This window comes from Mesoplodon densirostris, chromosome 2 (assembly GCF_025265405.1).
Source record: "Mesoplodon densirostris isolate mMesDen1 chromosome 2, mMesDen1 primary haplotype, whole genome shotgun sequence".
Classification (NCBI taxonomy): domain Eukaryota; kingdom Metazoa; phylum Chordata; class Mammalia; order Artiodactyla; family Ziphiidae; genus Mesoplodon; species Mesoplodon densirostris.
The window spans coordinates 4,122,373-4,146,725 of record NC_082662.1 but is presented as its reverse complement, the minus strand read 5'-3'; the positions used below and the strand labels follow the sequence as shown (position 1 = coordinate 4,146,725).

At 45.3% G+C, this 24,353-nt stretch overlaps 1 protein-coding gene across 3 annotated transcripts in view; it reads left to right on the top strand.

The window, feature by feature from the left end:
* Positions 1-24,353, top strand: part of NPHP4 (nephrocystin 4) — a 141,737-nt gene that overhangs the window by 62,288 nt on the left and 55,096 nt on the right. For all 3 annotated transcript variants that reach the window (XM_060088869.1, XM_060088868.1, XM_060088867.1), the window contains exons 14-15: positions 11,350-11,532; positions 19,864-20,002. In XM_060088869.1, coding sequence (XP_059944852.1) covers positions 11,350-11,532; positions 19,864-20,002 — 322 coding nt within the window. The remainder of the gene's footprint in view (positions 1-11,349; positions 11,533-19,863; positions 20,003-24,353) is intronic.

Sequence of the window (24,353 nt, the reverse complement as noted above, 5' to 3'; positions counted from 1 at the left end):
GGTTTTGCCTATTTTTGAACTTCATCTAAATGGAATAATGTAGAATATGCTTTATGTGTCTGGATTTCTCCCATCCAGCATAATGGTTTGGACATGCATTCACGTGGTTCATTCATTTTTTATTTTAAATTTTAAAATTTACTTATTTATTTATTTTTGGCCGCGTTGGGTCTTCGTTGCTGCGTGCGGGCTTTCTCTAGTTGCGACAAGCGGGGGCTACACTTCGTTGCGGTGCGTGGGCTTCTCATTGCGGTGGCTTCTCTTGTTGCAGAGCACGGGCTCCAGGCACGCGTGCCTCAGTAGTCGAGGTACGTGGGCTGAGTAGTTGTGGCTCGTGGGCTCTAGAGCGCAGGCTCAGTAGTTGTGGCGCACGGGCTTAGTTGCTCTGCGGCATGTGGGATCTTCCTGGACCAGGGCTCGAACCCGTGTCCCCTGCGTTGGCAGGCGGATTCTTAACGACTGTGCCACCAGGGAAGTCCCGGTTCATTCATTTTTATGGCTGAGTTTTCTGTCCTGTGAATTTGTTTCTTCATTTTTCGCTTGGTGGGCTTTTCTACTTTATGAATGGAGCTGCCCGAAACATTCTTGGGCAAGTCTTTTTATGGACGTATATTTTCATTTCGGAGCACAGTGGCTGGGTCACAGACAGATGTGCGCTTTCCTTTTAAGCAGTGCCAGCTTTTCCAGGTGGTCGTACCAGCGCTGTCTGAGAGCTTGGTGCCTCTGCATGCACACCAGCATTGGATTCCGCTTGTCATTTTAATTTTAGGCACTTTAGGGGTTGTGACTGTGGCTTTGCTTTGCATTTCCGTGGCGACCAGTGATACTGTGTACTTGTTTGTGTGTTTGTTGGCCGTTCCTAATCTGCCTTTGTCAAGTGGTCATTCCATTGTTTTGGGTTGTTTGCCTTTTTTATTGCGTGGATGGGAGTTTCTTTTATATATTTTGGATAAGTTCTTTGTCAGATACATAGATTGTGAATATTTTTTTAGTCTGTGGCTTGCCTTTTCATTTTCTTCACACTGTTTTTTTTTAAAGGCATAGTAGGACTTTATTTTGTTCTGTCAAAACCTTTTTATTTTATTTCTGTAAAGACTTACAGACAAGTTGCAGAAATACAAAAAATACTGGTTTAGTCTTGGTCCAGTTTCACTGATTACATTTGCCCCATTTGCTTTATTTGCACTTGCTTGCTCATGTTTCCTCCCTCCTTCCCTGTGTGTGTGTGTGTGTGCGCACGCATGTGTGCATGTATGTAGACTCACACACGTTATTTTCTCTGAACCACTTGAGAGTAAACTGCAGACATCATGCTCCTGACCCCTAAATGCCTCCGTGCCTCCTCAAGATTGAGGGTGTCCCCTGTGTAAGCACAGTGCCGGGGTCAACCTCAGTTCACTTAGCATCCACTCCACGCCCCCATCTCCCATCCACCTTTCGGTTCTGCCCATCTGTCCAGCCGTGTCCTTTGCAGTGTTTCTCTCAGTACAGGACCCAGTGCAGGATCACACGGCTCTGTGGTCTCCTTCAACCTGGATCAGCTCCACAGCCTTTCTTTGTCTTTTTAAGACTTTATTTTTTATGCAATATTCTCCCTCCTTTAAAAAATGTCCTAGAGAGGAAGTTCCTTATTTTGGATTTGCTGATGTCCCCTCCTGGTGGAGTCGGGTTGTGCACCCTGCTGGACACTGTGAGGCGTGTCCCCAGGGTCTCATGGCCACAGGTGCATGTGCGTGGTGTCCATCTGAACCGCACTGGCCTTGTTCACTTGGGTCGTTGGTTGGGTGTTGTGTGATGTCTCCACTGTGGAGTTACTGTTTTTCTCCTTGCAACTAATAAGCAGACCGTGGGGAGCCTCTTTAAGCTGTGCAGATACCTGCTCCTTGTCTGAATGTCCCCCTAGGTTGGCATCCATCACTGCCTCTCTCAGAAGCATGATTACCAACACCAGCCTTTCCCCCACATGCCTTTCTACTGTCCAGAACCCTCCCTTCTCCCCCGCGGATGGATTGATTGATTGATTCGGCCATTGAGTCCATATTGGTATGGACTTCTGGATCCCTGTTTTTAAAATGACCACCCCTAATTATTTTTGGTGTTCAGATTGTTCCATACTTAGCCAGAGTCCCTTCAGGCTGTGTCCCTGTGACATCCCCCATCATGTTTTGTTTTTTGAGCGTTTTCTGGCTTTCTGGCAGAAGATGCTTCAGGCTTATCTTGCCTCTTCCCTGTTCCAGCTCTGGAATCAGCCATTTATGTGGGGAGCTGTGGTTTACCACCTCTTCCTTTTTCTAAAACGCTTTTTGTTTTGGGAAAGCTTTAGATTTACAGAAAAACAGCGAAGATAGTGCAGAGAGATCCCATATACCCATTCCCAGTTTCCCCTATTATTAACGTCATTAGGATGGTACATTTGTCACACCTAATGAACCAGCATTGATGCATTGTTACTAACCTAAGTCCATACTTTAGGTGAGTCGAATTTCCTTACCTAATGTCCTTTTCTGCTCCAGGACCCCATCCAGGAGGCCACATGACATTTAGTCATCATGTCTCCTCAGGCTCTTCTGGACTGTGACGGTTTCTCAGACTTTCCTTGGTTTTGATGAGCCCTGGCTCTTTTTAAAGGCAAAAGTGTTAGAATCCAGGTCTGGGTGCTGGGATTGTCTTTGTTTCTAAGCCCGCTCAGTGGACAGAGCTAGGACGGTTTACATATGGAAACACACATGCACATATATGCGCACACACAGGTATGCATGCACACACGTACTTAAATAGACGCACACACATGTACACACATCCGTGTGCATGCACACGGCTTAGCAGTTGAGCTGTTGCTGAGCCCCATCCACCTGGCGGGGGGCCCCAGGCTTCACCTTCCATGTTTGCACCTCTCCTTCCGCAGAGAAGCCTGACTCCCAGTGCCGTCTGCATGGCAACTCGCTTGCTCAATCCTAGGATGCACCTAAAGTAATGTCAGAGTAGCTTCACCCAGACTGCTGTCAGAAACAAACCTACCAGGCAGAGTTCAGGGCTCCTTAGCAGCCGAGACCCAGGGGAGCAGCCAGTGTTGTCCTGGGTCCCTTGGCTTGGCCCCTTCTGTGTGTTCACGCTGTTCATCTGATGCAGTCGGGTCCTTCTGTTTCTCTTTGCTTTCAGTTTTATAGTTATTTCCCCTGCCCGTCCTTACTGAGTTAGTTTTTTTTTTTTAAGATGTTGGGGGTAGGAGTTTATTAATTAATTAATTTATTTTTGCTGTGTTGGGTCTTTGTTTCTGTGCGAGGGCTTTCTCTAGTTGTGGCAAGCGGGGACCACTTTTCATCATGGTGCGCGGGCCTCTCACTATCGCGGCCTCTCTTGTTGTGGAGCACAGGTTCCAGACGCGCAGGCTCAGTAGTTCTGGCTCACGGGCCCAGTTGCCCCGCGGCATGTGGGATCCTCCGAGACCAGGTCTCGAACCCGTGTCCCCTGCGTTAGCAGACAGATTCTCAACCACTGCGGCACGAGGGAAGCCCCGAGTTAGTTTTATTTTTTGAATATAAAGAACACAAATACAGTTTTGAAAGTCAAAGTTCTACCAAAAGGTGGTCCGAGAAGAGTCTCCTGGTGGGAGCCAGCTCTGTTGCTCGGGGCCCCTCCTTCCTGGGCTGCTTTGTGCGAATATCACAGATGTGTGGGCGTTGACTCAGCTCCCCTTTACACACAGGGGTTGGGGGGAGCAGACCTGTGCGTGGGCCTTGCGGCTCCTTGCGTCTTCTCCCCGGCCCAGCTCACCCTGGCAGTCCCACCCGGCAGTCCTGCCTCCCCGCTTCTTTTTCCAGCTGCACTTGCTCCATTGTTCTCTGCAGTTTATTTGCCCGATTATCTATATTTGGATATTCAGATAGTTTCCAGTATTTTGCAGCTGTAAGTGATGCTGAAATGAATGGTCTTGTGCGTGTGCACTTTTGTATTGTAGGAGGGGCACCTTCAGGGTGAGTTCCTAGAAGTGGGTTTGCTGGATTGGAGGTTAAATGTATATATTGTTAGCTGTTGTCCAGTTTCTCCAGAGGGTTTGCACGCTGTTCTGTTCTCACTGGCAGTGTACTGGGGGACCTGTCTCCCCACTGGCTCACCAATAGTTGCATCGTCAAGCTTTTGAGTTCTGCTAATCTGATGGGCAAGAAATGGTATCACAGTATAGTTGAATTTGCATTTCTCTGATTATAAATGAAGTTGAACATGTTTTCATATGTGTGTGAGTTGTCTATTCATGTCTTTTGCCCATTTTTCTGTAGTGCTCTTGCACCTTGTCATCAAATGTTAAGAGCTCTTTGTATGTTAAGGATACTTCCTCGCTTTATCTGAGACATATATTGCAGATATTTTCTCCCAGTTTTGTCATTTGTCTTCTTATCCCCCTCGTCCCTGATTTTTTCGGGCCACGTGTCTTAGTCTGCTCAGGCTGCTGTAACAAAATGCCATATATTGGGTGGCTTAAACAACAGACATGTATTTCCCGCAGTTCTGGAGGCTGGAGGTCCAAGATCAAGGCGCCTGCAGATCTGGTTCCTGGTGAGGCCTCTCTTCCTGGTTTGTGGACACCACCCTCTAGCTGTGTGCTCACGTGGCCTTTCAGTGGTGTTATGTGTGTGGAGGGAGAGGGGGAGCTCTCTCTTTCCCTTCTTATAAGGGCACTAATCCCACCATGGGGGCCCCACTGTCATGACCTCATCTAAACCTAAGTACCTCCCAAAGGCCCACCTCCAGATCCCATCACTTTGGAATTAGGGCTTCAATGTATGAATTTTTGGGAACACAAACATTCAGTCCATAACATCATGTAAACTTCAAAATTTTTTGATGCAGTCAAATGTACAAGTCTTTTTTTTCATTTTATCTGGATTTTGAGTCGTAGTTAAAAAGCCTTTCCCTACTCCTATAGAAGAATTTATCCGTGTTTTCTCCTAGTACGTGTATAGTTTCAATTTTTAGGTTTAGATCTCGTTTGTGGTGTGAGGAATGAATCTAATTTTATCTTTTTCCAGTGGCCATCCAGTTGTCCCGATGCTACTTATTAAAAAGTCCTTCTGTGCTGCAGTGATTTAAGATGCCTCTTAGTTATACGCTAGATCTCCGTTTATACTTGCATCTGCTTCTAGACCTTTATTCTGCCTGTGGCTGCTCTGTTTCTGTGCTGGGACCACGGCATCACGGCCCCTGGGCTGCTGGGTCTCTCGGTGGTGGGTGCGGCTTGCAGCCCCTCCCCTTCCTGGCTCTTACTGCTCTTCCCACGTTTGCTTTTCCCGAGGAACTTCAGCATCAACAGGTCTAGCTCCATAAAGAGAGCTCGTTGGCATTTTTATTGAGATTGCATTAAATTTATTAATTTGCGATGTCCTAACCAGGAAGCAGGGAGGTCTTTCTGTTGGTCCACTTCTGTTTTTGTGTCTTTTGGGAGTGATTTTTTTTGGTACGCGGGCCTCTCACTGTTGTGGCCTCTCCCGTTGCGGAGCACAGGCTCCAGACGCGCAGGCTCAGCGGCCATGGCTCACGGGCCCAGCCGCTCCGTGGCATGTGGGATCCTCCCGGACCGGGGCACAAACCCGCGTCCCCTGCATTGGCAGGTGGACTCTCAACCACTGCGCCACCAGGGAAGCCCTGGGAGTGATTTTAAATATAGGTTTACAATGTAGATTTTAAACAGTTGAACAGTTCTTACTAAGTTTATTCACAGATATTTAATTTTTGTATGGCTCTTGTAAGTGGGATTTTCTCTTTCATGTGTTCTGGATCTTCCTTTTTTGTGGACAGTCATTAAACAGTTTTTTTTTTTTTTTTTACCAGCACTTTATATAGCTTTTGTCATGTACCTCACTGTTTTTTAAATTACACTGTATTTTGACGTCATTACAGATTCACATGCTGTTGTAAGAAATAAGCAGAGAGATCCCATGTCCTCTTTACCACTTGTCCCCAGTGGTAATGCTGCTTCTTGGTTTCAAGTCCAGCTGGCCGACTTTTTCTTTCAGGTCTTGCATCCTCCACACGGCCTCAGCCTGGCTGGCATGGAGGCTGTTCCCTTCCGTCCCTCTCCCCTGCGTTCCCTCTCCTGCCCTGCGTGTTTCTCTGTTGCCCGCTTCTCTCCCGCTGTGCTCAGGATGTCATGGTGCCCTGGGGGTTGGGGTAGGGGTGGCAGCAGACAGCTTCAGGCTTACTTCTTCCCCGAGTGGTGACTCCGAACGCAAGCGAGCCTCCTTCTCCTGAGACCCCACTAGGAACCCCTCATAGAAAGGCTAGGGCTGGCCTCAGTGCATCCCTTCCCTGCAGTAGCCGTTATTCCAGGCCGTGGAGTTCCCTGTTGACCTGCACTGCGGTCACGGCCCCGTGGAACAGAGGTGCCCGCAGGAAGGGATGCCAGGCTACCAAGCCTGAGCCCCAAGGTCAAGGGCTCTGTAGGACCCAGTGGGAGATGCGAGGAGGGAAGTGGACCCCGGCAAGGGACTGGTTCTCCAGAGGACGCAGATACAAAGTCCCTGGAGTGCCCATGCTCTGGCTGCTGGGTCGCAGACTCCAAAGGACAAGAGGCTGCACGCCTGTCCACCTCACCAGCCACGGCCCCAAACTCAGGACGGATTCCCTATTGCTTCTTTCAGCTCTTGTTGAGTTGATATCTTTTTTGCAAAGAGGACCAGAGTGTTATGAGCCCTTTAGCCAGTATGAAGAGTCATTCTAGGTTTCCAGCTTTCTTAAAACCATACCCCTGTTGTTTTTCATTGCTCATGTGTATGTTTAAAAATAATTACTGTGCTCTGTAGAATGAAATGAAAATATTGCCTGCCAAACGATTACTGTGCTTTTAAATGACTCTGCAGACACTGTGTCGTATACGGGCAGCTTAAACGACTTTAATTATATGTCGTTAGGTTTCCTTTTCCACCCTGAATGTGGATGAAGGAAATCAGTCTGCAGCAGCTGCCACGTTCTCTGTACGTCTGAGTTGGAAAAGCTTTTGGCGTATAATCGATCCATTTCTGGAAGGAATGACCTCGGGCTGATGGTGTGTGGTTTGTGAGCCTTCGCTTGGCCCGGTGGTCCTGGGTGCCTCGTGCTCCTTGGCAGGAAGGAGGGGCGAGATTCCGGCTCTGGACGCCTGTTTCTCTCCTAACTCTTCCCCTTGGGTGCGTTTCAGGCTCTCGGGCCTTGCGAGGTTCACCTCAGTGGCCAGGCACCCAGTGTCCTCTCAGGAGGATGTGGGAAACAAGTCATCTTAACCTTGTGCGTTGCCTGTGGCCCAGCTCTGAGACCTCAGAGCCGCCGGCTGCCAATGTGGACTGGCCCGGCTCGTAGGTGGGTGCGTGCTCCCTGGTCTGTGCCGCTGGGGTGGGCCTTGGCCCTCCCTCCGTGGTCAGCATTCGCGGACAGTGCAGAGGGCCACGTGGGCCGGTGCACGTGAGGGACACCCCAGAACAGACCTGTGCCTGGCCCAGGCCGGGCTGCTTTCTGCCCCGTTCCTCCGTCTGTCCCGTGCTTCCTAAATCTCTCTCTGTGACTCTCGGTCACCACAGCCTCTGTGATGTGTGTGCTGTCGGGGACATTTGGACACGTTCTGACACAACGGTTTGCTTTTCTCATTTGTGCTCACCAGGGGCCCCAGCGTGGCTGCCCCCATCCAGGGTCTGGCCTTCGGGCCCAACTCTGTCTCGGGAGGTGGCCTCAGGGCCAGGGGACCTCCCCCCACCCCATGGGTTCCCTGTCACCTCTGCAGTGTGTTTCTGGGCCTTGGGCTGTGGTGACCAGAGTTAGCAGGGAGGGGGCCCAGTGGGTGACAGGGGGCCCCGGCAGGAGGAATTAGGTCTCACTGAAGATCTAAAGGAAAATCAACCTCGTGAAATAACCTGAAGTTTTACCTGCCTCGAAGGGATTTCTGAGTTGGTCTGAGGACAGAGGCCGAGGGGATTCCTCCTGGGGCGACCTGAACACATTGCCACAAACTACTTGGCTTAAAACAACAGACGTTTATTCTCTCTCAGTCAGTTCTGGATCCAGAATCTGCTGGGCCACAGTCGAGGCGTCGGGAGGGCCTTGTTCCTTCTGGAGGCTCGGGGGAGGATCCTTCCTGCCTCTTCTAGGTTTTGTTCCTGGGCTGTTAAAACAAAGTGTGGGAAGTGGATGTTTGTGTAACTGACAGCTGCCTTCCACAGAAGAGTGCTGTGCAGACTGAGGACGAGGAAATCCAAAGGTGTGTGAAACCGGAAGCTGGGGATCAGTCACCGCGTTTGAAAGGTTAAGCCAGAAGGGGTTGCGCAATTAGCATGAAAATGGGGGCACGTTTTTTATTTTCATTTGGATCGTGTAATAAATTTATGAATTTTTGGGGAGACGGCTGTTTGCAAACGTAGTCTAGGTAGTATTGAATCCTTATAGTTTTTTTAGTGGCCAGTTTTGCTAATACATTTATAATTTATTTTTAAAAAGCAATAGACTTATATCAGCTTTTCCCTGGTACACTGTAGTTGTTCAGTACCGTTTTATCCTGTCAGTGGCTAACGGGCTGGGAAGGGCAGACCGCCGTCTTTGTATTTGACGGACACTGAAAGTTACGGCACAGAATCAGACTCTTAAGATTCTTAACTCAGCTGATTCTTTGCTTGTACTTCCAGGATGTGCGTTTTTTTTTTTTTTTCCTCATTGAGTTGACAGGGACCCAAACCCTTGCTCATGTGGTGGTATGAAGTATCCCACCCATGGTCTGAAGTATGGCTCCAGTAAAGGGTCAGAATAAGCTGAAGTGGGTGGTGTGAGGTCCAGTTACGAGGGGGCCTCAGGAAAGAGAGATTAATTCACAACCAGACACTGATTCTGGATGTTCCCCGACATGGATATAAAGGATATAACGGGATGGGATAGCATCTGGAACAGTCTGGGAAGACTGACTTGGATGAAATGCACACTTCCTGTTCTGTATTGGGGTCCCCTCGTGCACACACTCTGCTGTGGTTTGACCCAGTTGGCCATCAAGCCGCCTGTGCTGGATTCCAGCCACAGTCCTTTTGTGTGTGTGTGTGACGATCTGCCCTTTACCTGAGTGCAGTCAAGTCCTGGCTGTGACAGTGGCACACAGCTCACCGTGTCCAGCCACATGAGCAGGGTCCGTGGGGAGCCCCGGGCACACCGCTGGAGCCTTCCCTGCCTCCGTGGCCCCAGACACAGCTCGGGTCAGAGGGTCCCTGTTGGCATCGCCTTTCCGTTGGGACCATGGTCTGCACCATCACACGCAGGCTTGGGCTTCCATTCCTTCTGAGTGTCTGAGGCCCCCTCCTTGAAGGCTGTCAGCCTCCCTGTGACCACGGCCTGAGTTTGGGGGCGGCTGGGTTCATGCGTGCAGCAGCCGGTGGTCAAGAGGGACGGAGGGCCATCGGCTCCCTCGGCGCCCGGTGACGCTGAGGAACCACGCGGGCCTTTGCGCTTGTCCTCCCAGGAAGGGAGATGCTGTGGCCACGTTGCATTTTACACCTGCCGCCTTTGGGTGGCTTCTCCGCAGCATTACCACTGAGGCTGGGAATTGTGGGGCAGAGGTGGGCGTGGCTGCTGCCCCAAGTCCTGGCTGTCAGTCTGACTGTGGTTAGTGCCGCTGGGCTCTTGGGGTTCCCGGGCTCCGGTCTCACCTGGTGTCGCCAAGCGCCCCGTGTCCTCTGGCGGCGAAATGGCCTTCCTGGGGGAGCCGACATGCCAGGGAACCTGCAGAATCTGCCATTCAGGGCCTGGGGCAGAGCCGTTGTTTCTGAAGCTGCCATAATGGGGTGGATCACAAGTCTTGTTACCCAGCCGAGCAGGAATTTCAGGACCCGACCACGGCCTACTCCGAGTTCCGCTTTATTCTTGCTGCTTTTTTTTTTTTTTTGGACCATTTTTAAAGTCTTTATTGAATTTTGCTACAATATTGCTTCTGTTTTATGTTTTGGTTTTTGGGCCATGCGCCATGTGGGATCTTAGCTCCCCGACCAGGGATCGAACCTGCACCCCCTGCATTGGAAGGTGAAGTCTTAACCACATGACCGCCAGGAAGTCCCTCTCGCTGCTTTTTGAATAAGCGGATGAAAGTGGTTTCTTTAAAACACTACTGAATCAAGCCCTGAAGCCGTATTTGTGAAAATGGCTTTGTTTGAACGTGGAGGCTAATTCTGAGGTGTCCTAGGGTCCTCTTCCCTTGCATCTGGCCAATGATAGAGACAGTGAAAGAAGGAACAGCATGTAACATTCAGCCTGACTGATTTCCTAATTACACATAAGTTACATAGACAGAACATACCATTAGGAGCTGAAACTTTGGGGGAGAAACTGTGTGCTAATAACGCTAAATTGAATATCCATGTGTATTCTTTTTTTTAAATTAATTTTTATTGGAGTACAGTTGCTTTACAATGTTGTGTTAGTTTCTACTGTACAGCAAAGTGAATCAGCTATATGTGTACATATATCCCTTCTTTTCTGGATTTCCTTCCCATTTGGGTCACCACAGAGCATTGAGTAGAGTTCCCTGTGCTATACATTAGGTTCTCATTAGTTATCTATTTTATTTTTTTATTATTTACTTTTCATTTTATTTATTTATTTATTTTTGGCTACATTGGGTCTTCATTGCTGTGCGCGGGCTTTCTCTAGTTGCGGCGAGTGGGAGCTACTCTTCATTGCGGAGCACGGGCTCTAGGCTCGTGGGCTTCAGTAGTTGTGGTGCGCGGGCTCAGTAGTTGTGGCCCACAAGCTCTAGAGTGCAGGCTCAGTAGTTGTGGCACACGGGCTTAGTTGCTCCGTGGCATGTGAGATCTTCCCGGACCAGGGCTCGAACCCGTGTCCCCTGCTTTGGCAGGTGGATTCTTAACCACTGCACCACCAGGGAAATCCCTTAGTTATCTATTTTATACATAGTAGTGTGTATTTGTCAATCCCAATCTCCCAATATCCACGTGTTTTCTTCATCATTTTACAAAGTGTCTCATCACTAACACAAAGTGCCATTCCTGGTGTTTTATTCATGGATTTGGGTAGATATTGGTAAGGCACAGAGTGTTTGAAAACCTGCAGGAAGATCCTACAGGAAGAGGAGGAGTCATAAAGATGGTGTTGGTCTTCAAGAGGGTCCTGGTTAGGGGGGTGGGGTCCCAGAACCAGAGTCTGGCTTCCCTGCTCTCTTTGAGCCACTGATGTGATGCCGTGTCCTCCTCCTGTGGTGGTTTTTTCTTTTGTGATGACCCCCTGCCTTGCTACACTGCTCTCTAGTGAAATTTTACCAGGAAAGCACTGTTGATTTCCCCCACCCAAGTGGGCTTGGTAATGACTCATGACCAATGTGCTTTGTTTCCATTCCAGGCAGCTTCGGTCACCTCCTTGTCGAACCTGGCGTGTATGCACATGGTGCGCTGGGCTGTCTGGAACCCCGTGCTGGAAGCCAGCTCCGGGCGGGTGACGTTACCTCTACAGGGTGGGATCCAGCCCAACCCTTCGCATTGTCTGGTCTATAAGGTACCCCCAGCCAGCATGAGCTCCGAAGAGGTAAATTGTTAGAGGCTCCGTAAGTATGATTATTTTCTACGAGCTTCTAGCAAGTTCATGCATTTTCAAAATCAGAAGCTGACAAATATGTTTGCTGATGTTTCATGAGCACTGTTTTTTTCACGTCATGGCTGTGCCCTTAAAAATTAAGTGTGGTTTCTGAGTCATAGTCGGCTGTGAACTCACTGAAGCCAGTTTTATCTGGGGTCTTATAATGTCCCCGGTCATGTATCAGTCTTTCAAGGTGACCTGTGGGGCCTGTGACTCTTATTTGTGTACATGGTGCCATGAGATCCACTTCTGTGCTTTTTAAAAAGCCCTCTTTTTTTTTAAAATTTATTTTTTATTGAAGTATAGTTGAATTACAATGTTGTGTTAATTACTGCTGTACAGCAAAGTGACCCAGTTAACATATATATATGTACATTTTTTCATATTCTTTCCCATTATGGTTTATCACAGGATATTGAATATAGTTCCCTGTGCTATACAGTAGGACCTTGTTGTTTATCCATTCTGAATGCACCAGTTTGCATCTGCTAATCCCAAACTTCCCCCCCCAACCCCCTCCCCCTTGGCAACCACCAGTCTATTTTCTATGTCCCTGATTCTGTTTCTGTTTCATAGACAGGTTCATTTGCGTCATATTTTGGATTCCACATATAAGTGATATTGTACGGTATTTGTCTTTCTCTTTCTGACTTACGTCGCTCAGTATGATAATCTCTAGGTCCCTCCATGTTGCTGTAAAAGGCATTATTTTGTTCTTTTCTATGGCTGAGTAGTATTCCATTGTATATATGTACCACATCTTCTTTATCCATTCATCTGTCCATGGACAGTTTGCTTCCCTGTCTTGGCTTTGTGAATAGTGCTTCTGTGAGCATTGGGATGGATGTATCTTTTTGAATTAGAGTTTTCTCCAGATATATGCCCAGGAGTGGGATTGCTGGATCCTGTGGTAATTTTATTTTTAGTTTTCTGAGGAACCTCTCTACTGTTTTCCACAGTGGCTGCACCAACTTACATTCCCACCAACAGTGTAGGAGGGTTCCCTTAATAAAAAGGCCCTCTTGAATCGTTTGGTGCACTGGGGGCTGTGTCTCGTGTGCACAAGGCTGGGATGGGAGCCGGGCGGTGGGCACTGCCCTGGCTGGTCTTTGTGGCTTGTCACTCACACCCACTGGACCTCAACTCTCTCCAGCTGTGTCTGGAGGGGAGGGACCACAGCAGGACTTAAAAAAAAATCTATTTTGAAATGAAGCTTTCTCTGATCCCCAGTATAGAAAGCAAATAAAAGTGGGACAGGGCCAGTGGAAGCGTGTGTGTGTGTGGGTCTTATCCCCTGGCCTCCACTGGCCTGTTGGCAGCCTTGCGGGGTGGGGAGCAGAGACCTGGGGGCCACAGACACCGTGTGACACCACTGCTCTGGCTGATGTCCCAAGTCCTTCCTGACACTGCTAATGGGTTGTGACAGCGTTTTTGCCTGGGTGTGTTGTTTGATTCTTCTGCTGACGTTCCTGAAATATACCCATCCTGTCTCAGCAGCACAAACAGGAGGCTTTTAGGACTCAATTGTCTAATTTTTCTTAGGTAAAGGACCAGACCTGTTATTTCAGTATGTCATCCGTGTGCTGAGTCTAGTGACAAACATTATTTTCTGTGTTATTATTTATGGTTAGGATTATGCTTTGGGAACCTATTCTGAATAAGGGAGCAGCTGATTGTGCAGCTTTCCTTATTATAAGCAATGTCCCTCATTATGGGGCCACATTTTGCTTCATTCCCACATGGTCTGGTTTGAGCCCTTATTATAAAATTGCCATTAGAAATCCTGAAGCCATTGCCATTTTCTCATTCTCATTCTCTCTCTCTCTCTGTGTATGTATGTATGTAAATAAATCCTTATTCTGTTTAATTTTAGCCTTGTCATGCCACTACATTTCCTTTGCTTTTTTTTAAGTGTGTAAACTATATTGGAGCATAAGTGTTGTGAAGGTTTGACTATCTTAAGGACACAAATATATTAAATACCATCATTTTTCATGAGGAATGTCACTTCTCATCAGGGTTTCTCAACCTCAGCGCTATTAGCGTTTGGGGCCAGGTAATTCTTTGCTGTGGGTCTGTCCCGGGCACTGGAAGGTGTTGAGCAGCATCCCTGGCCTCTTCCCACTAGATGCCAGTAGCATCCCCCCAGTGATGACAGCCTGAATGTCTGCAGACATGGCTGAATGTGTTCCTCTGGGGGCAAAATCGCCCCCAGTTGAGGACCACTACTCTAAACAGATAGAATTAGCTAAACTAGTGAACTACCCCTGGTCACAAACTTGATTCGCTCTCCTGCTCTCTAGAAGCGCTACTCTGCTTCTGCCTGCGTTTCTCATCTCATGGAGCAGTGCCAGCAGCTACCCAGTCACAGGGGTGGGAACCTAGGTAAGCCTGGTCTCTGCCTGTGCACCCGTCAGATCTTCATCTTGTTTGTTCATTCAGTGACTTTTTATTGAACACCTGTATCTGCTCCAGGAAAACTATCTCTAATCCCATGGAACTTACAGTTGAGTAGGAGTGGCAGATGCTAAAGAAGAAAAATACATGCTAGGGGCTTCCCTGGTGGCGCAGTGGTTGAGAGTCCGCCTGCTGATGCAGGGGACACGGGTTCATGCCCCGGTCCGGGAAGATCCCACATGCCGTGGAGCGGCTGGGCCCGTGAGCCTTGGCTGCTGAGCCTGCACGTCTGGAGCCTGTGCTCCGCAACGGGAGAGGCCACAACAGTGAGAGGCCCGTGTATCGCAAAAAAAAAACCAAAAACCAAAAAACAAAAAAAAAACATGCTATACACATCCTATAATTTTTTACTAAGTAAATTTTGCGGTTTATGTGATTATGATTATTTGCTGTGAAGGTAAGTAGTGTGTTATGATTATGTTTTCCTTCTTAAACAACTCCTGTATTCTTTCCTTGAGCAAATAATTGTCTTTAAAAAAATTAATATCTCCAGAGGCAGCCGCTTTCAACTCTTAGCTGTGACATATGGTATTTACTTTGTTTTCTAAATATTATGCTTCTACTGTTATTTCTTAGTATATCAATTTTGGAAATTGTATATTGTCTTACAGTAATGATAGATGGGAAGTTTAGCTCTTTTATACACTCCTGCACTTAAAAAACAACCCCACTCTGTCCTCCCACTGCTTGGCCTTGCATTCAGGTACTGTTACCAGAGGTGTGCAGCACAGTGGGGTCTGGCCAGAGGATTGGAAGGGGAGCCCCAGGAAACTGGAAAGAACTAGGGGGATCTGGAGAAGGGAGGAGCTTGGAAAGTACCCCATAAAGTTGTTTAAGAAATGCTGAGCTAACCCCCCCAGCTTCACGTGCCTGAATCTGACCCTACACAGCATATCGCAGACTTTGAGAACTGGACTGTGGATGGAGTTGCCCACTGGGTGGACCCCAGGCAGGAGAGGCCTGAGTATCACTGCACAGGCTTTGAAAATGGAACTGGTGTTGAAACCACCACCCACAGGAGGCTTGTTGGAAACTGGGGCTTGAACCCAACTGGGTGGATTCCTGACTAAACAAAAATATCAACATTCTCCATAGGATTTAAACGAGACTCAGAATCTTATAATATGATATTCAGAATGTCCATGATACAATCTAAACTTAATTGACAAAGAACGAGGAAAATCTCAACTCGTAAGGGAAAGACATTCAACAGACAGCAATCAATACTGAGGTGACACAAATGTTGGCATTATCAGGCAGAGCCTTTAAAGCAGGCATTGTAAAAGTGCTCCAGTAAATCGGAGCGAACACTTTTGAAACAAAGGCAAAGGCAGAAAGTCTCAGCAAAGAGATGGAAGATAAAGAAGCAGCAAATGGAAATTTTAGAACTGAAAAATAAAATTGCCAAAGTAAAGTATTCGCTAGGTGGACTCAATAGCAGAATGGGGATGACCGAAGAAACAGTCAGTGAACTTGAAGGTAAATCAATAGAATTTATCCAGTTTGAACCACAGAGAGAAAAGTGACTGGAAGACAGTGGACGAAGCCTCAGGGACGTGTGGGGCAGGACCACAAAGGCTAACACCTGTGTCATCAGAGTCCCAGTAGAAGAGAAAGGGTTCTATGCAGAAAAAACATTTGAAGACACAGTGACTGCAAACTCCTCTAATTTGGCAAAAGACTTAAACCTACAGATTGAAGAGGTTCAGTGAACCCAGAGATAAATGCAAAGAAATCCACAACCAGACACATCATAATCAAACTGCTAAAAAATAAAGACAAAGTCTTGAAAACAGCCATAGAAAAATGATGCATTACTTACACAGAGACAATAATTTGAATATCTGTAGGTTCCTTAGCAGAAATCATGGGGGCCAGAAGGAAATGGAGCAACATTTTAAAAGCAGTAACAGAAAGACACCAGAACTCAGAATTCTATTCCAGCAAAAGTCCTGCAGGAATGAAGGTGAGATAAAGACATTCTCAGATGAACTAAAACTAAGAGAATTCATTGGCAGGAGACATGCTCTAAGAGAATTGCTAAAGGAATTTCTTCAGACAGAAGAGAAATGATACCAGATGAAAACTTGGTACATCAGGAATGAAGGAAGAGCATCAAAAATGATAACTATAACATAGTATTCTCCTCCTTTTGAGTTCTTTAAAATATGTTTGATGGTTGAAGCAAAAAGTATAGCAGTGTCTGATAGGATTTTTAAAGTATGTAGGTATAATAGGTAAGACAGCTATAATACAAAGGGGGCGGGTAAAGAGACCTGTAGGGTGATAAGCTTTCTACATTCCACTTGCGGTAATAAAATATAGATTTTGAGTAGATTGTGAAAAGTTAAATATTTACACTGTAAACCCTAGAGCAGTCACTAAAAATAGGATACAAAGAGACAGTGAGAAACCCAATAGATAGATAAAATGGAATAATTCAAAATAAGGCAAGGAAGGGGAAACAGGAATGAAAAACAGAGGGAACAAATCATAATAAAATGATAGTTCTGAATCCAGACACACCAATAATTACATGACATATAAATAGTCTGAACACACCAACTCCAAGACAGAAGTTGTCAGGTGGCATAAAAACTCAAGGTCCAACTGTATGCTGTTTACCAGGAACTCAGTTCAAATACAATGATGTGGTAGGTCAAAAGTAAGAGGATGGAAAACCATTCTGTGCAAACACTATTCAAAAGATAACTGGAGTAGCTATATTAATACCAGACAAAGTAGACTTTGGAGCAAAAGAAATTGCTAGAAATTAAGAGGGATATCACATATGATAAAAGAGTCAATTCACCAAGAAGACATACAATACTAAAAGTGTATGCATCTAACACAGAGCTTCAAAATGCAAAAAACTAATAGCGCAGAAAGAAGAAATAGACAAATTGACAGTTGTAGTTGGATATTTCAACACTCCTCTTGGAGTAAACTATAAATATGTAGATAGAGAATCACCAACATATAAAACTGAACAATATCATTAAGCATCTGGATCTAAATGACCTTTATGGAATGCTCCACTCAACAACAGCAGGATACACATTCTTTTCAAGTGCACATGGAACATTCACCAAGATAGACCATATCCTGGATCATAAAACAAGCTTTAATTTTAAAAGAACTGAAATTACACAAGGTATATTCTAGAATTAAACTAGAAACCAATAACAAAGATAACATAAAAAATTAGAAACACTTGGAAATTCATACACTTCTAAATAATCTATGTCAGAGAGGAAGCCTCAAGAAAATATAGGAGATATTTTGAACTGAACAAAAATGAAAGTACAACATATCAGAATTCATAGGGTGCAGCTAAAGCGTGCTTACATGGAAATTTATAGCGTTAAGTGCTTATATAACAACAGAGAAAAGTCTCAAGTCAATAATCTAATATTCCACTTTTAGAAACTAGAAAAAGAAGAAGAAAATAAACCTAAAGCAAGGCAGAAGAAAGTCAATAATAAAGATAAGAGCAGAAACTAATAAAACTGAAAACAGAAAAACAATAGAGGAAAAACTAGAGAAAGCCAGTGAAATCAAAAACTGATTCTTTGAAAAGCTCAATAAAATTGACAAACCTTTAATAAGACTGAAAGAGTAAAGAAAAGAGAGGACACAAATTACTAATAATAGGAATGAAAGAAGGGATACCACTACAGACCACACAGGTATAAAAAGGATATTAGGGGAATACTATGAACAACTCTATGCCCATAAGCTTGAAAATTTAGATGAGATGGATCAGTTTGTCTTAAACAACAAACTATCAAAGATGAACTAGATAATCTGAGTAGTCCTATAACTTTATAGAAAATGAGTTCATGGTTAAAATACTTTTGAAAAAGAACTATCCAGGCCTATTCACTGTAAATTGTCCTAAACAATTTTTCCTTTAAGGAAAAATAACACTGATTTTATACATTCTCTTCCAGAAAGTAGGATAGATAGGAGCAATTCCCAGTTCATGTAACAAGGCCTGCATTACTCTGATATCAAAACTAGAAAAAGGCAGTACAGGAAAAGAAAACTATGGATACATAAGCCTCATGAACTTAGATGCAAAATACTCAACAAAATATTAGCAAATTGGATCCAACAATATGGAAAAAGAACAATACACCATGACCAAGTTGGGGGTTATCTCAGGAATGCAAGGCTATTTTCTATTTGAAAGTCAAAAATATGTAATTCATCATAGTCACAGCCTAAAGAAGGAAAAACGTATGATCATAACAATTGATGCAGAAGAAGCATTTGACAAAATTCAACGTCCATTTATGACAAAAACTGAGCAAACAGGAATAAAGAGGAACTTCCTCATCTTGATAAGAGTATCTACAAAAATCCTTTAGTTAGCATCACACTTAATGGTGAAAGATTGACTTCTTTTCCCTGTAGGTCAGGAGCAAGTGAAGGATGCCCATACATAGTATTCAACATCTTATTCAACATTGTACTGGAAGTTCTAGCCAGTGCAATAAAGCAAGAAAACAAAATTTAAAAGCCATACAGATTGGAAAGGAAGGAACAAATCTTATTTGCAGACAACATGATTTTCTGTGTGGAAAATCTCAAGGGACTTACCAAAAGCTCCTAGAATAAACAAGTTTAGGGAGATTGCAGGATACAACAGGAGGTCAAGATAGAAAAATCAATCACATGTCTTTACACTAACAACAGTTGGAAAGCAAAATCTAAAAAACAGCATTATTTACAAAAGCTGAGTCAAAGAAGACCTAAATAAATGGAGAGACATCTTTATGGATTGGAAGACTGTTTCCACATAGTAAAGATATAAATTCTCCCCAAATTGACCTATAGGTCTAATGCAATTTTCAATCAAAATCCTTACATGATTTTTTTGTATATATAGACAAGCTGATTCTAAAGTTTATACAGAAAAGCAAAGGAATTAGAAAGGGTCAAAAGAATTTTGAAAAGAACGATAAAGTTGGAGGATTCATACTACACAATTTCAAGACTTTCATTAAAGCTACAGTAATTACGATAAAGTGCTGTTGGTAAAGGCATTGACCCATAGATGAATGGAATAGAGTCCAGAAGCAAGTCACAGTTTAGCAGTTTCCTGTAAAATTAAATATACACATACCATATGACCCAGCAATCCTACTCGTAGAGAAGTGAACCTTATGGGAATGAAAACTTATGTCACACAGAAATACGTATACCAGTGTTCCTGGCAGCTCTATTTATAACCACTCAAGCTGGAAACAGCCCGAATGTTCCTAAATGGGTGAATGGATAAGTACACTGGGGTGCATCGTACAATAGAAAACTCCTCGGCAACAAAAAGGAATGGGCTGTGGGTACACACTACGGCCCGGGAGAGTCTCATCAGTATCGCAGGGAGTGAAAGAAGCCAGTCTCAAAGGTTGTATAGCATGTGATCCCATTTATATGACAGAAGAGAGGGGTAGATTGCGGGGTTGGGTGTTGGCAGGATGGTGTACAAGGAGGCAGTGAGGGAATGTTTTGGGTGGTGGGGCTGTTCTGTACCCTGGCTGTGGTGGTGGTTACATGTGTTAAAACTCAAAGAACTATACACCAAAAGGGAAACAGTCAACATAACATAGGTTAATTTAAAAATGCATTCGAAACTGGAGCAGCAATGTTGTGATTTCTGCTTGGGTGAGGGAGTTCTTGTGATGGTGGTCTCCTGGGGCTCTGATTCCCATTGATCATCTTAGGGCCGGGCGAATGGTTCCTGGTTGAGCTGTTCTGACCGAAGGGTGCTGATGAAGGGAGCGTGGCCGTCACCGCTCTTGTTGTGGTCGATCGTAGGTGAAGCAGGTGGAGTCGGGGACAGTCCAGTTCCAGTACTCACTGAGCCCTGAAGGACACCCGGACACGCCCGTGGAGCACGCCATTCGCCCCAAGGCAGAGCAGCGGCCTTCCAGGAAGCCACCCACCTCCCCTTCAGGTAAGTGTGTGTAGAGAGCTGAGTCTTCCAGCTCACGGCACAGCTCCATCTGTGCCCAGTACAGCAACGTTTATCAGATACTTACTGCAGATTGCTTTAATTTGAATCAGTTGGTTGAGTTTTTGCTGAATACAGAGGTGTAGAACTGGGCAGTGATGAAGCGTGGCCCAGCACTTTGGGCTTCAGCCACGAGTCAGCTCTGTTGCTTGCAGCTCCCTGACCGAGGGCCTGGGAAGGTCTGTTGGTGACCCTTAAAGGGACACATCATGTGGGTGCCCTGCAGATACAGGGCTCAAGAATCAGAGGCTGTCTGAAAGCCAAGGACTGCCAGCTTTACTTTGCACTTTAATGTAGCCATGAGTTTGCTGTTTTTAAAAAGTGCTTTCTACTCCCTTGGAGCACAGTCTGAGGGTGGGGAGGCCATGACCTCAGGGCATGGCTTTAAGAAAGGGATCGAGGGCTGTCAGCAGAGTGATGCCCTTCCTGTGGGTGGTGGCGTCCCCACGTGTGACCACGGCTGTCAGCTTTGCATTGGCTACACCACACCTTCTGCTGAGGCCGGTACCTTGTGTTCAGGGCCTCTTAGTTTATTCCCAAGGACAGGCAGCTAGTGTCCTGGTGGGGAATCCCACCTGTGGCGGGAAGAGGAGGAGTTTAGGAGGAGAGTTGAAAGAGCATTGAGCCCTTGGCTCTCGGCTTCTAGGGGTCTCGCTGGCTGAAAGAATGTTCTAGATCATGGCCAGTTAGGCTCTTAGAAAGTCAGAAAGGTAGGGAATGAACAAAAGTGTAAGCTGTAGAGGGGAGCTTAGTGTCCATCCATCCTCCAACCAGATGGATTTCCTCTGATGGACACTGCTGGGTGTCCATGGAGGGCTGGGCAGTATCTCTTGGCCAGCAGGTTCTGGGTGCTGGTGCAAAGGCACCAGTGAGTCTGTCATTTGGGAGTAGTTTTTTATGAGTTGAGATTCTAGTTTTTGGAAACTGGTCTTGTTGAATTTACTGGTTTATTTTTAAAATATTTATTTGGTTGCACTGGGTCTTAGGTGCAGCAGGCAGGCTCCTTAGTTGCAGCTCTCGGGCTCCTTAGTTGTGGCGTGAGAACTCTTAGTTGCGGCATGCATGTGGGATCTAGTTCCCTGACCAGGGATCGATCCCAGGCCCCCTGCATTGGGAGCATGGAGTCTTAACCAGTGGACCACCAGGGAAGTAAGTCCCAGTCTTGCTGAATTTAATCTTACAGTTGGTGGAAGCAGCACACTTGTTTCTCTGGCCTAGAACTTGATGTACTGGCCTCCATCTTTGTGACCTTCCAGGATTTTCCGAGATATTTAAAAATATTCAGGTACCAAACCTTAATAGTTGATTGCTTCGGGACAAAGCACATTATTAAGTATTTTCCTTCCTCCCCGAAAGGCAGTACATTTGATGGTTTTAATTGTTTTGTTCTTTCTAGTTTTGAATATTGTGCTTATCAGACTGTTCTCAGGATTGCTGTTCACCACCAGTGCGTACATTCATAATCACATCTTATATAAATGGTACTGGAGTGTACAGCACCACTTATACTTGAGGAATTGCCAGAATATCTGCTAGAATCCCTTGCAGTGGTGGGTGGTAGGCATGTGTTTTCCATCAGAGTCAGTTTAGAATAAATTTCCAATTTTATTTGATAAAGTTGAATGCATGGAAAGCATAGAATATATAGTTAAAAATATTAAAGAGTCAAATTTATTCCTAACCTGTTCCCTTCTTTAAATCTACTATCTTCCCTTCTTTGACATATGTTCGTAGTTACATTCTAAAAATAAAACAAGTACCAACCTCTAAGAAATGTAAGGATGAAAGATAGTATCCCAGATTATAAAAATATGTATATTTTGTGATTAGGTATACATATGACTACTCTGGTTTTTGATTAAGTAACTCAAAAGGACAGTAGTGACATGTAATAAACCCAGTTTAAAGTAATAAATACAGTTTACCCTGGTCCTTAGAAGTGTCTGAATAGATCATTTTCTTAGAGAAGAAACCCATACAGCTATCGTTAAGGGAAGGGTATAATTACCTTTTCTGGAAAGGAAATTTCCGATGTTGAATTTTGATGTAGTCATGGCACTGGAAACAGCATCTAGTCTATTCTAATTGTCACCCAGGACGGGATGACCCTGTTGGCTTCTCCGGCCTGACCTACTGTCAGTGTGGCTGTGGACTTTGGGTTTGCTCCCCCAGCTGCCCTGTCTGTGCTCATGGGGCCTTAGAGGAGATTTAAAGCCTAGTCTGCCGCTGCCTCTGTTTCCCAGAATTGTCCTTTAACTGATGTTTTGCTTGGGGTTCACGGAACTTCTTGGATCTCTGGGTTCTTTAAATCACAGTTGGAACAGTTTTGATCATTCCTTCTTCTGGCCTCCTCTCTCTTCTCCCTTGGGGCCCCCAATTACGCATGTATCAGGCAGCGAGCCTCACTTCTATTTGTGGTCTTGTCTCTCTGTGTCCCGTCCTAGATCATTCCTATTGCTGCACCTTCAGGTTCACTCATCTTTTCTTCTGCAGTGTCTGATCTGCCATGAATCCCATCCAGTGTCGTTTTCATCACAGATACTGTAGTTTTCATCTCCAGAAGTTCTCTCAGGGTCTTTTTTTGTCTTCCATGTTCAGTGTTTCCTGTTGCTTCTTGAACATGGGAAATACCTGTACAACCACTGACAAGCTTATGCTTTAGTCTTCCTCTCCAAAGAAGGCAGAGGTAGGTAGACCTCTTAGACCTGCCCAGCAGTTAATGTTCCAGTATTTTATCCTATTTGAAATGACCCAGATAGTGACCCAGATAGTGAGTGAATTCTCATTTTAACTTGGTTTAGTTTCAAGTTACCCAAATCTGGAGATAATGTTACAGAGTTTGTCCCTACTTTAATATCTTTGTTTGCCAATTCTAATACCTTGGTCAGTTCTGGATTACTTTTGATTGATTGATTTTTGTCCTAATTTGGGTTGCATTTTCCTGCTTCTTTATATTCATAATTTTTTTTTTTTTTACTGGATTCCAGGTATTGTGAGTTTTCTCATTTTGGGGACTGAATATTTTTGTAGTTGATAAATACTCTTGAGCTTTGGAAACGGTTTGGTCATTTTGGGTCTTGCCCTTAAGATTTGTTAGATGGGACCAGATCAGCATTTAGTTTAGGGCTAATTATTCCTCACTAGGTGACAAGACCCCTTTTGTTACTCTGCCTGATGTCCCTGAATTATGAGGTTTACCAGTCTGTGAGAACGGCTTCTTTCTGGCCTCGGGTGAGCCCTGGGTACTGGTCCTTCTAATTTTTTGGGTGGTTCTTTGCCCATCCTTGGGTAGTTTCCTCATCAGTGATCTACTAAATCCTAGAGGGACCCTCTAAGTGGCTGGAACTCCTTCTCTGTGCACCCTTCCTGTCTGTGTTCAGCCCTGCAAACTCCAGCTTCCTTGGTCTCCTTGGACTCTCAGCTTGGTCTTCAGATCAGGGCCCCACTGTGCACTGTCTGGGTTCCCCTCCCTGCACTGCAGTCTGCAGAATCACTCAACACTGTGACGTGAGGACAATTGGAGGGTTTACTTCTTTTGTTTCCAGTTCCTCAGGATCCTTTCCTGCCTGAATTCCAGTGACTTAAAGACTTGTTTTATATATTCTGTTAAAAAATTTTTGTTTCAGATGTGAGGGAAAATCTGGTCAGAAGTAGCAGGCTTTGCCTGCTGTTAATGGCTTCTAGGCTACTGAAATCATCCACCCCAGGGCTGATCGTCCAGTGGTTTTGAAAGTTTTCCTGGCTGCTCTGTGCTGCGTGTGATTCACTAAACATGTCGTCGTTTCATGACTTTGAGTCTTGGCTCATGCCCTGTGCCTAGAAAGCATCTCCCTTGTGTACTGTGTTTATTTTCTTTTAAGATATATTCTTTTTGTTAAATTAAAAAATTACATATTCAAGAATAGCCAAGGCAGTTTTGAAGAAGAGAGGCTTCCCCTTTCTTGACTTGCAAGCTTAACAGCAAAATTATAGTAACTAGCACAGTATGACGTTGGTACAGACATAGATCGACAGATAACAAGACAAAGTAAAAAGCGTGATGTGTGACAAATTACAGATAAGGAGCATGTTACTTTCCTACTGTTATAACAAATTATCATAAGCTTAGTTGCTTAAAATAGCATGAAGTTAGTATCATCCGGTTCTGGAGATCAGCAGTCCAAAGGTGTCACAGGCTGAAGTTGAGGTCTCTGGGCTGTGCCCCTGCGGAGGCCGTGGGAGAGGATCTGCCTCATCGCCTTTGCTGGCTCCCAGGGCCCAGCGGCACCTTTGGCCCCGTCCTCCATCTTCAGAG